Source organism: Anguilla anguilla, chromosome 16 (assembly GCF_013347855.1).
Source record: "Anguilla anguilla isolate fAngAng1 chromosome 16, fAngAng1.pri, whole genome shotgun sequence".
NCBI classification, from domain to species: Eukaryota; Metazoa; Chordata; class Actinopteri; order Anguilliformes; family Anguillidae; genus Anguilla; species Anguilla anguilla.
The window spans coordinates 33,986,351-33,996,951 of NC_049216.1; the positions used below are offsets into that span (position 1 = coordinate 33,986,351).

Consider the following 10,601-nt stretch of genomic DNA (forward strand, 5'->3'; position numbering starts at 1 on the left):
TTCGATCCCCCAGGTCATCACTGCAAAAGAGAACCATGTTCTCATTTTACCTACTTGATTAAATGAATTAAATTCCAAATGAAAAACCTGAAGGCCTCAGGCCATGTCGTAATGTAAGATCTTTAGCTAATGTTGAGCTAGCATGGTCTCTCCCCATCTTACCTCCCTACCTACAACAGTTTAAGGTACCGTGTTGTGTTTTTTTAAACTGTTTCTGCTTACCTATCAGTTTATGCATGGATATCTATGCTTTTATGCATATCTCAGTCTGTGTATATATTTAATTATATGCATATCTGTCTGTGTGTTGCACCTACATTGCATGTTGTATGTGTTGCATATAGTTATTCTGCAGGTTTTGACATTCTGAATTTTCCATTTAAGGAAGTCCCTTAACGTGAGCTTCAAATGAGTTTTTCAGATTAGAAGTCATTTGGGAGGGTAATTTTATACAGAGAAAAAGGCAGGGTGGTTCCTGGGACACACAGAAGAGGTGGTAGGTTCTGTTTACAGGTTTACCCATCATGCTCTTCCTGAAGACGGTGATGCCTGCCTTGGGGGTCTCCATGAAAACGTGGGGTGAAAGGACAGGGATGCAGAATCCAACTCTGCGTCTAAAGTAAGTCACATCTTTAACAATGGATGCTACTTTAATACTGCTGAAGGAAATTCTGTTAAATTCTTGAATGCAGTGGATTGGCTCGCACACGGGCAATGCACTCTTTAGGCACATTCCAGCAGTACTGCTGAGGATTAAATGTTTTGCACACACCTTAATGCATGTGCTAGCCAATTTGGTGTGATCTGGGTTTTATTTAACTATCTTAACTTTCAATTATTTTGAACAATTAATTTATTAGTAATAGGTCCTAAAAACATACAACTGCGGCATTTGACAGGACATGCCTTACAGCCTTTTGAAATATTCGTATTTTGAGCACATTTCCACTTTCCAGCACTTTTCTGAAACGATTGAATTCTCTGAATTCAAGGAACTGTCAGTGTGAGCACAGATTCCTAGAAATGAACAAAGTTATGCTGAGAACTAGTCTATGGGGAGTTAATTACTCCATGTATAAGTTTTAACTTTGACATAAAAGTTTTGTCATTTTATCATCATTTTATCTGAATGTAAGTTTAAAAATTTTTTTATTTTTTTTATTTTTTTTTTAAACAGAATTATTTCCCTCTGCGATGAGATGAGCAAGTGAAATCTGGACCCGGAGACCGTTGCTGTTCACCACCTTTCAGAAACTGCAGTGAGTGCTTGCGTATTACCGAGAGAGATCATTTGGGGGTGAAGCAAACACAGTTTAAAGCAGTGCGGCAAAATCATTTTATCAAACACTGCAAATTAGCTGGCAAAACTCAGTACTGCTCGATTATCATATCTAAGCTGGGCCCCTGAAACAAAAGCATTTTTGGATGAAGAATAGATTCCCATCCTCCTCCTTCTGTACTTACTTTATTCAGATGGGGGGGAAGTAGAGCGGACTACAGGTAGAGGTAGGATCAAAGTACAGAGAGGGTTACAGATAGAGATGGGATCACAGTACAGAGAGGGTCACAGATAGAGATGGGATCACAGTGCAGAGAGGGTCACAGATAGAGATGGGATCACAGTGCAGAGAGGGTTACAGATAGAGATGGGATCACAGTACAGAGAGGGTTACAGATAGAGATGGGATCACAGCACAGAGAGGGTTACAGATAGAGATGGGATCACAGTGCAGAGAGCGTTACAGATAGAGATGGGATCACAGTGCAGAGAGGGTTACAGATAGAGATGGGATCACAGCACAGAGAGGGTCACAGATAGAGATGGGATCACAGTACAGAGAGGGTTACAGATAGAGATGGGATCACAGTACAGAGAGGGTTACAGATAGAGATGGGATCGCAGTGCAGAGAGGGTTACAGATAGAGATGGGATCACAGTACAGAGAGGGTCACAGATAGAGATGGGATCACAGTGTTGAAAGTACCCTGGCGGGGGATCAAACCCCCCCCCCCCCCAACCCGGCCGCACCTCTGGATTCACATACAGATCGAGAGTCAGCTGCTGTTCGGATTGCAGGCTGTTGACTGCGAGCCGCGTCACGTGGTCTGCCAGCAAACGCATTTCAAAAGGAGGAGGCGGACATCTTGGCCGGCTGAATGAATAAGTAAATGCCTGCGTAGATAATAAGAATGCCGATCTTGAAGGACGCGTTATTTATAATGGAGGCCTGGGCGAGAAGGACGGTACCGTATTTCATGACCTTGGTGCGCAGTTGGTCCGGGCGGTAATCCTCTTCCATATAGAGGCGGTGGGGATTTGCGGCCGCGTCGCGCCGAATGCAATAAATACCTCCTTAGCGTTAGCGCCGACCATCGAATCGGCAGTGTCTGCCCTTCCCCTGCATCGATCCTGTCGCTCCCCTCCTCCTCCTCCTCCTCCTCCTCCTCTTCCTCTTAAAGGTGAGAAACGTCGCTTTCCACAGCTCTGGCCGATATCTGCTCAGCCTCTCTGACTGACCGTAACGGGAGGAGCATCACTAGAATCCTTGGTCAACTGGCCCTCTAAAAAAAAAAAAAAGTGTGTTTGTAAAATGCACAGGATTCAGTTGCATTGTGGGGTTTTGAGTGTGTTGGTAAGGATTCATCTTTGCTGATGTTTTACTGGGAGAGTTCATTGCACCCCATAGCAGTTGTAATGCTGATAGTATTTGTAATGCTAATAGTATTTATAATGATAATATAGACTGTGATGGTAATGTGGCCTTCATCAAGTGTTGTATGAAGTTTAGTGCTGAACTGAGGCCGTTGGCCATATTTGTTCTATTTGTGAAAATTTGAGTGGGACTGTACTGTAAAAATTAGTTCTCTATTTTTATTTTAATTATTTTATTTCCTCCCAGTATGTGCATGTAATTTGCTGTCAAAGAGAATGTCCTTTCCAAAATAATAAGAGTGTAGTAAAAATTAATTAGGAATCCAGACTGACTGTAATTGAATTGCAGGTTGTGGGCCTTTTGAAAGATACGAAATAATCAATAAAACAAAGTAAACTGACATAAAATAAGTTGCGTGTCTTAAATCTACAGTAGTGTTGCCTTTGACTTTGACTGTAATCTCTGAAATAACCTGATAAGTAAAGATCACTGGCCATAATATGCAGAATAATTATGAATATGAATATATTATGAAACAAATATGTATTTTTTGTTATTGTGAAATGATGTTCCCTTCACTTATTTGTAATTATAAACCAAAAGGCTGTGCCAAGTTAAAGAGTAATTTTGTGCTCACATTGTCCCTATGATTTATTTAGACATTGGCAAAACCCTGAGAAATGTGTTGTAAACAGGACAAAAAGACGCATTAAAAGAATATGTGTATTTATTCTGGAGATCGGTTGTATATTGTAGTCCAAGGTTGACGTACTAACCGCTGGGACACGCTGAAACCGAATGCCCGCAAGCGAGCTGTAAATCAGAAAGTTAACCGCCAAGCTTTTTCCTTGCTGTCAACACCAGCATTTGAATGTGAACGCTGTCACTCCGAAATCTGTCTGAGAGCCAGTATCCAACTTCGACTGTCTGCTGGGTGCTGTGGATGAGCTGTGTTATCTGCTCCTCTGGGGGGTACCCCAGTTAATGGATTTCTGGGGTAATTTGAGAGCAGATTATTCCCCATTTGTTTGCCCCCCCCCCCCACGTCTGGACCTCTCAGCCAACTGACAGGAGAACATGCTGATGCCGCAGAAAATATTAATTCAGTTCACATGCACAGAACGCTTGTGGATTCTCTTCAGAGTTCAGCTGAGCCCAACGGCCTTCCAGCTTCAACAGAAATGTTGAAATCCTAGTCTATGGTCCTAGCTATGGGAGACGTGTCATTAGGAGTTAACCCCCCCCCCCCCCCCCCCCCCCCAAAAAAAAAAAGAAAAAGAAATAATCAAGCTCAGAAATCAGTGAAGATCTTTACAGGAATGGGCCAGTCGTAAGATTACATGGCTGCAGTGGTTTGTGTTTTTGTTATGGAACATCTGTAGTCGTAACCTAATGAGCGAAGGCTCAGTCTTATTTAAAGGAGCAGATGTCGGACATTAGACATTAGAGTCCCAGAGGGGCAGCGTCATGGTAACGGTTTTAAGCGCTCGCGTCTCTGAGCCATGGCTATTCCTGAGCTGTGGAGTCACGTCTTGGCCACTTTAACAACGTTCCAAGACCTTTGGGGGGGGTTAGTCAGGCTTTAGCAACCTCACGGGGGCCGGCCTATTATAATGCAGCAACTGTCAGAGCATTTCTTGCGCGCCTCATCCTGACCAAATTTAGAAGTGTTTCGTTCGCCTCAAATTATTCTGCTCGCAGTGGCCCAAGACGGTGGCTAAGATATCCTCAGAGAGAGAGATGGGGTGAGCTGGCCATCAGTGATGCTCAGTGACACTAGTCATCAGGGACCACGCTGTTGCTTGCTATAAAACTTTATGCTGTTAATTAATTGAGAGCTGTGTCCCCTTGTAGTGCTCAATTAAATACTGGCTCTTTCAATTTGAGTCTACAAGTTCTCCACGCTGTAAATTAAAATTGTTTTCATTTCTTCACAGTCTGATTGTGCTTAGTTCTTTAACGTATTCATACATTATGAGTAGGGCTACTAGTTTGTCTCCACCATGTCACCTGCAGGTATACCAACTCCTCAGTGACATGTTCGCCATGTAACTGTGGTGTTGTCGATGGTGGTAGTGGACTGGGCAGGAGTGTACGTGGTGTTATTGTGGATAGGGATGTGGAATCATTTTGTGTTTTTAAAATGAAGTTAAATTATCCCTGATTACTGCATCGTTAAAATCCACTGAATTCTCTCTCTTTTTTTCATTACAGTGTGTGAAATAAACGGGAAAGATGGCTGAGTAAGTATTTGCTCTGTTTTTATTTTTACGGCGTAAAAATTGCAAATGGTTGTCACTCATTCCAAGATGTGGATTACCATATTCAGTGGATAGACTACTCCAACACTCGGGGTCTGGTTTCAGCCTGACCTGAATGCTTTATTGTTAGCTGTGATCGAATGCATAATTACAGTTGTTTCATAGCCATTGGGGGGGAAAAAAAGAAATTCAGTGCATTGTATGTGCAGATTCTTTAGCTGGAAGGGATGACTGAGAGAAGTTTATCTGGGTACTTAAACAAAGTGCAGCTTTAGAGGCTCCTTTTAGCCATAGTTTTATTTATGCACCCCTGCAGACTCAGTAGGTCAGTTCACTGCTCATATTTTGTATTGCTAATATCAGACCTGGGTCAAATACGTATTTGTTTTGGATTCAAATACTTTCCTATGCTTTACTGATCTTGTCTGGTTTATTGGAACCAATGAAATACTCTCAAAAAAGAGCAAACCCCGCCTTCGGGTCATATTGGCAGGCTCAATTACACCAGGCAAGATCAACAGAGCACAGAAAAATATTTGATTGCCAAACAAATACGCATTTGACCCAGTTCTGGCTAATATGCACCTACATGCCTCTTTCATTTTTATAAATAATAATAATAATAATAATAATAATAATAATAATAATAATAATATAAATGCTGATTTGTCCCTTTCTCTGTAGCAAAAGGATGTCTTCGAGCCGCAAACACAGCATGAAGGTAAACGCACCTGCCGCCTGTCCTCCGTCTGCTGTAGCTTACGGCCAGAGAACCCGCAGCAGTTTATTGTTCATTTGGATCCCCGTTATTAGTTACCACGGCAACAACTACTCTCCCTGGGGTCCACGTGAAAACACACATTTAAATATACGTACATATACACATATACCCGTATACATCCAGACTCACGTACACCTGCTTACATATGCACATACTGTACATACACACTTACATAATACAGTCACATCAATAATCCCTTCCCTCAATTAAAACAGTATGACCCATTAAAAAAAGCATAATACAATTGAAACATACCCCCATTAACAGTATGATCATTTCAGATGTAAAATACGAATCAAGTTTGTAAGACAATCAATAAGACCCAAAGACTTGCGTGGTGCATTCTAAAAACCAACTGAAATCATTCTAAAAATTCAGCGTGCATCTGAATCTTGAAATGACTTTCAGTGTGAAAAACCCTACTGTGTAAAAGTGGTACACACCAACACAAATGGATATTTAGTCAAACTGAATTGAGTAATCCATTTCAGATGTTAGCTGTAGAAGGAGTCCATTTTGGATGTTGGCAGTAGGAAGCCATTTTGGATGTTAGCTGTGGAATGAAGCTAAGTGGTGGTGTCCTGGTATTATATGGGAGGATTAAGTTTAAGTTTAATGTGGAGAAAACATAATTGCATGAATTGTGATGTTTTCAGCATCTACGAGGAACACCTAGTCATACTAATAGGGGTTAATGCATATAAAAAAATATATATACTAAAATTCAATTTTTGCAGATTTTGAATGAACACAAATTTTAGAATGAAATATCTTTTAAAGCCTTCACTGCTAAGAGTTTGAAAGGCTCTCTGGAAAAGGATAACCGGTGTCTTTTAACATTAACCGTTTATACACGGGCCCACAGAGCGCGATGCTGCAGGTAGCCATGGACCTGCTGGCGGCAGAGGTGGTCGAGAAGGCTGAGATGAGAGCCAAATACATGGAAGAAAATTGCCCTCCCCTGGTCCTCCCCACATCTTTGGAGGAATTACAGGTAACCAATGAACCAATCAAATCATTTCCTGGGACTATAGAAGAATTAAAGGTAACATTAACCAATCAAATCATTTCCTGTGACTGTAGAATAATTAAAGGTAACAGATGGACCAATGAAGGTGTTTCTCATTTCTCTCTCCTTTATATTTATTTTTAACTAAAAGTGTCAAAAATGTGTATACTTGCACATATATTGTCAAGTGCTGCAGTGTCTTGATATTTGGCTGACATTTGGCTGAAGTGGGGTGATTTAGTTTCTGCAGGTATACTTTGTTTTCTAAATCTAGAGAGTTTGTCTGCTTTTATTATATGCATAGTGTATAGTACTGGGAAAGAACATTCCAGTATGTACATACGTGTTATTTTATTTGTATTTTTTTTGGAAGGGACTTTCATCAACAGATTATTCAGTATAAGACATCATAATCATAAAATGTGTCAGTTGCCCTGTAAAAGGATGCCATGCTCAAAATGCATAATTATGAACTGTAGTATAGTGTTTATAAGGGGTTTTTCCAGTTATGAATGTCTCTTTTCAGGAACTCTGCAGGGAGCTCCACGAGAAAGTCGATGTGGTGGATGAAGAGCGATACGACCTTGAGTGCAAGGTCAACTTGGTCGTCAGGGAGGTGGAGTATTTCCCATCTGTCAGCTGCTTGCATTCCTTCCAGTTCTCTCTGGCAGGATAGTCTTCTTCCTGGATTGGGGGGGGGGTCATGGTTGCCTACATTACCCAAGATCCTTTTTGACCTGGGTGGGCAACACTGACCTCTGACCCCAGATACTGGATCCTCAGCCATGTGTTCTTGAAGGCATACAGAGTTCCATCTGTCTGTCATCAAAGCCAGAACTTTCAAGTTTGATGATTCTTCTAAAGAATAAGGGCATTGACCTGGTGCAAAACTGAGACGGCAAACATTCTGTACTATAGTTTAGTATTGGGTGGCGGTCTAATAATACTCCTTGTAGCTCTTGTAGACACAGAATACTAGAGTGTGACCAGTGAATGAACAAACTGACAGAGACCGATCCATAGTCCATAGATCCATAGGGCTGGCTGTTCAAACTGCCTCAATAAATAAAAGAGGGATTTTTGTCAATTTTGTAATAGCTGTAAAATGTGGTGCTTTTTCCTGTTGGTAGCTTCGGGACATTAATATGAGAAGCGTAGAGAGAACTTGGAATGGGACTTGTACTGGTTGGGTTTGGTGACTTGGATTGTTCACGGTCTTGGCCTTCAGTGCTTGAGACTTGGGACTGAACTTGGACTTGGGATCTGGAAACTTGAGACTCAACTTGGACTTGTAGTTGGTTGACTTTACAGCGCTGCTAGAAGGTTCTGTTACCAACCTGTAGCTGAGAACCGGAGAGGACGCAAAGTACACATGAACTGAGGGTTTGCTGTCTCCTACCCCACCCCTTCTCCCCCCCCCCCCCCCCCAGTGACACCCTGTTGTCCTGTTCCTCTTTCTCCGAAGGTGTCAGAGCTGAACTTTAAAATCATTGACCTGAAGGGCAAGTTTAAAAGGCCCCCCCTGAAGAAGGTGCGCATGTCTGCGGACGCCATGCTCCAGGCCCTGCTGGGCTCCAAGCACAAGGTCACCATGGACCTGAGAGCCAACCTGAAGCAAGTGAAGAAGGAGGTCAAGGAGGAGGTGGGTGCCCTCTGCTGGTGACTGTGCAGCACTGCGATACAAAATGGCACGGCATGCCATGATGTCACTGTGGCAGTGACATCATAGCATGTTGTGGGAAATATAATTGACCAACAGAACACGTGAGATTTTAAGACTCACCTGCCTAGGTTTACTGCATCTTCTTACTTCTTTCACATAATCTGTCTTTTTTTTTTTCAAGCCAAGAAAATATTTATTTTATTCCGACCAATCATTTTCATATCCTCTGTGGACATCCCATTGTTGACCTTTTTGTTGTAAACTGAAGAAATACGAGTTTGACTTTCTTGTCTTGTCTGCTGCTTACAACGACGCTCTCCTTTTAGGACAAGGAGCTACGCGACGTTGGCGACTGGCGTAAGAAACTGGAGGACAAGGCTGGGATGGGCGGCCGGAAGAAAATGTTTGAGACGGAGTCTTAAAACTAATTTTTTATTACTGCGCCGTAGACCACTTTACTCAAATCTCTTCTTAACAGTCAAACGGTGCTTTGAAAATGGGACTCTCACTCGTTGTCTTAATTTAAAATACGATCTCCTTTTTTTGTTTGCGCATAAGCGTTTTCTTTCTGGCTGGTTTTACGCGAGTGTAAAAATGTTGTGCGTCTGCAGGTTTCCTCAGATAAGCCTGAAATGTGTTGCTGCAGCGTTCATGTGCTCTGTACATAGACTGTATAAACTACATCACCGCTTATCAAGTCAGTGAAACTTACAGTGCCAAAATTGACTTGTGTAAATAAACCATCTAACGGAAATGTCTTAAAACCAAATGGTGTGGTTTCTCTCAAACCTGTAACTATATGTGCTGTATGTACCTATTATTTAATTCAGACCCAGTGTTCCTGCATGTTGAAAATCATGGGGTTTATGAAGCTTTTATTAAGAGATCATGCAGTTAATATATGAATTGGACTTCATAATGCTTTTATCAATAGATTATGCAGAATGCTCCTGAATTGTGATATATAATGCCTTTATTAAGAGATTATGCAGTATGCACATGGATTGGATCTTATAAAGCTTTTATTAATGGATTATGCAGCATGGACATGGATTGGGTTAGGGTAAATAGCAATATTATTTATTACTTTTATAACTGCAATAATAAGTTCTGTATGGTACATTTTATACATAGATGAAAGAGAGAAACAGACAGACAGCATTCTAGAATATTATAAACTATAGTTTTATTGCATTAATGTATGAAGGCACAGCATGCACAAACCTTTTGGCCTAAGCCTTTGTCAGTGTGCTACGTCAAAATATTCATTTATTTTAGCATGATGAGCCTTCATGCATTAATGCAATAAAACTATAATTTATTGTTTGTGGGATTTAGTACCCAATCATCAGTTAATACACTTGAGTGAGCACGTTTATTTCTTTGATTTACCTTTTGTACATGGGAAACATCATCACAAAATACTTCACAGCTCATTATAGTAAAATAAACTGAGCAATCTAAGGGTGTGTATGTAAAATAAAAGGGGGATAAAAAAAAGTATATTGAAGATAAAATGTGAGGCAAATTAGATGGAATAAAAATAAACAAAATAAGGTACTAAGACAAAAACAGTCTTAAGATGAGATGTTAAAGTACTCAAGGAGTCTTGTGTACTGTTGTTAGGAATTCCATAATTTTGGTGCATACAAAACAGAAAGCAGTCTGTTCTGTGCATTTAGGTTTAACAGCAAAATGATTTTAACAACTATAACGGTCATAACTATTTTCATAGCAAGAATAGTTGGATGTGACAAACAGAAAGTGCTCATGCCCCCCTGAGGTCAAAGGTCAGGAATGGAGCACTCCTCCTCAGGTCAGTTCTGCTGTGGAATGATAATGTTTGGATTCCAGAGTCCGTCCTGCCTGCCCTGTCCATCACCCATGTGTGAAAGGCCAAGTCAGGTGATCTTCAATTACATCCTTATACATCGCACTGAACACATCTGTTGTTTGAGCAAGTTTTAATCCTGTAGTTTAAGGACTCATAAATGACAATTTTTTTTTATAGGTACATCATGCAATTTATACCATACAAAGACATCGGCTGTGAGAAATTGTCCATTGAAGGATTACCGTGTTATAAATGATCATGTAAATTGATCAATTAAAAAAAGAAAAGAATCTGTAAATATGAGCTGTATTTGAAAATAGTTGCAACAGTTGTCCCATTTAAAAAAATTTGTTTATGATTATTGTACTCTTTTTTTTTTTTTTCAACAGAAACATCCAC

At 40.7% G+C, this 10,601-nt stretch overlaps 1 protein-coding gene across 1 annotated transcript; it reads left to right on the top strand.

Annotated features, from left to right (window-relative positions):
• The first annotated feature begins 2,180 nt into the window (after positions 1 to 2,180).
• LOC118215776 (troponin I, fast skeletal muscle-like) lies at positions 2,181 to 9,137 on the top strand. Its single transcript, XM_035396769.1, has 7 exons — positions 2,181 to 2,460; positions 4,869 to 4,897; positions 5,600 to 5,636; positions 6,562 to 6,690; positions 7,232 to 7,321; positions 8,171 to 8,347; positions 8,695 to 9,137. Exons 2-7 carry the CDS (start codon positions 4,890 to 4,892, stop codon positions 8,788 to 8,790), a joined length of 537 nt encoding a protein of 178 aa, XP_035252660.1. The 5' UTR covers positions 2,181 to 2,460; positions 4,869 to 4,889; the 3' UTR covers positions 8,791 to 9,137.
• Positions 9,138 to 10,601: the final 1,464 nt, after the last annotated feature.

What these genes read in the sequence shown, in the direction of transcription:
- LOC118215776 (XM_035396769.1), top strand. An exon ending in GCCGCAAACACAGCATGAAG is followed by an intron (nt 5,637 to 6,561) that starts GTAAACGCACCT and finishes ACGGGCCCACAG; the next exon opens with AGCGCGATGCTGCAGGTAGC. An exon ending in AGAAGGAGGTCAAGGAGGAG is followed by an intron (nt 8,348 to 8,694) that starts GTGGGTGCCCTC and finishes CTCTCCTTTTAG; the next exon opens with GACAAGGAGCTACGCGACGT.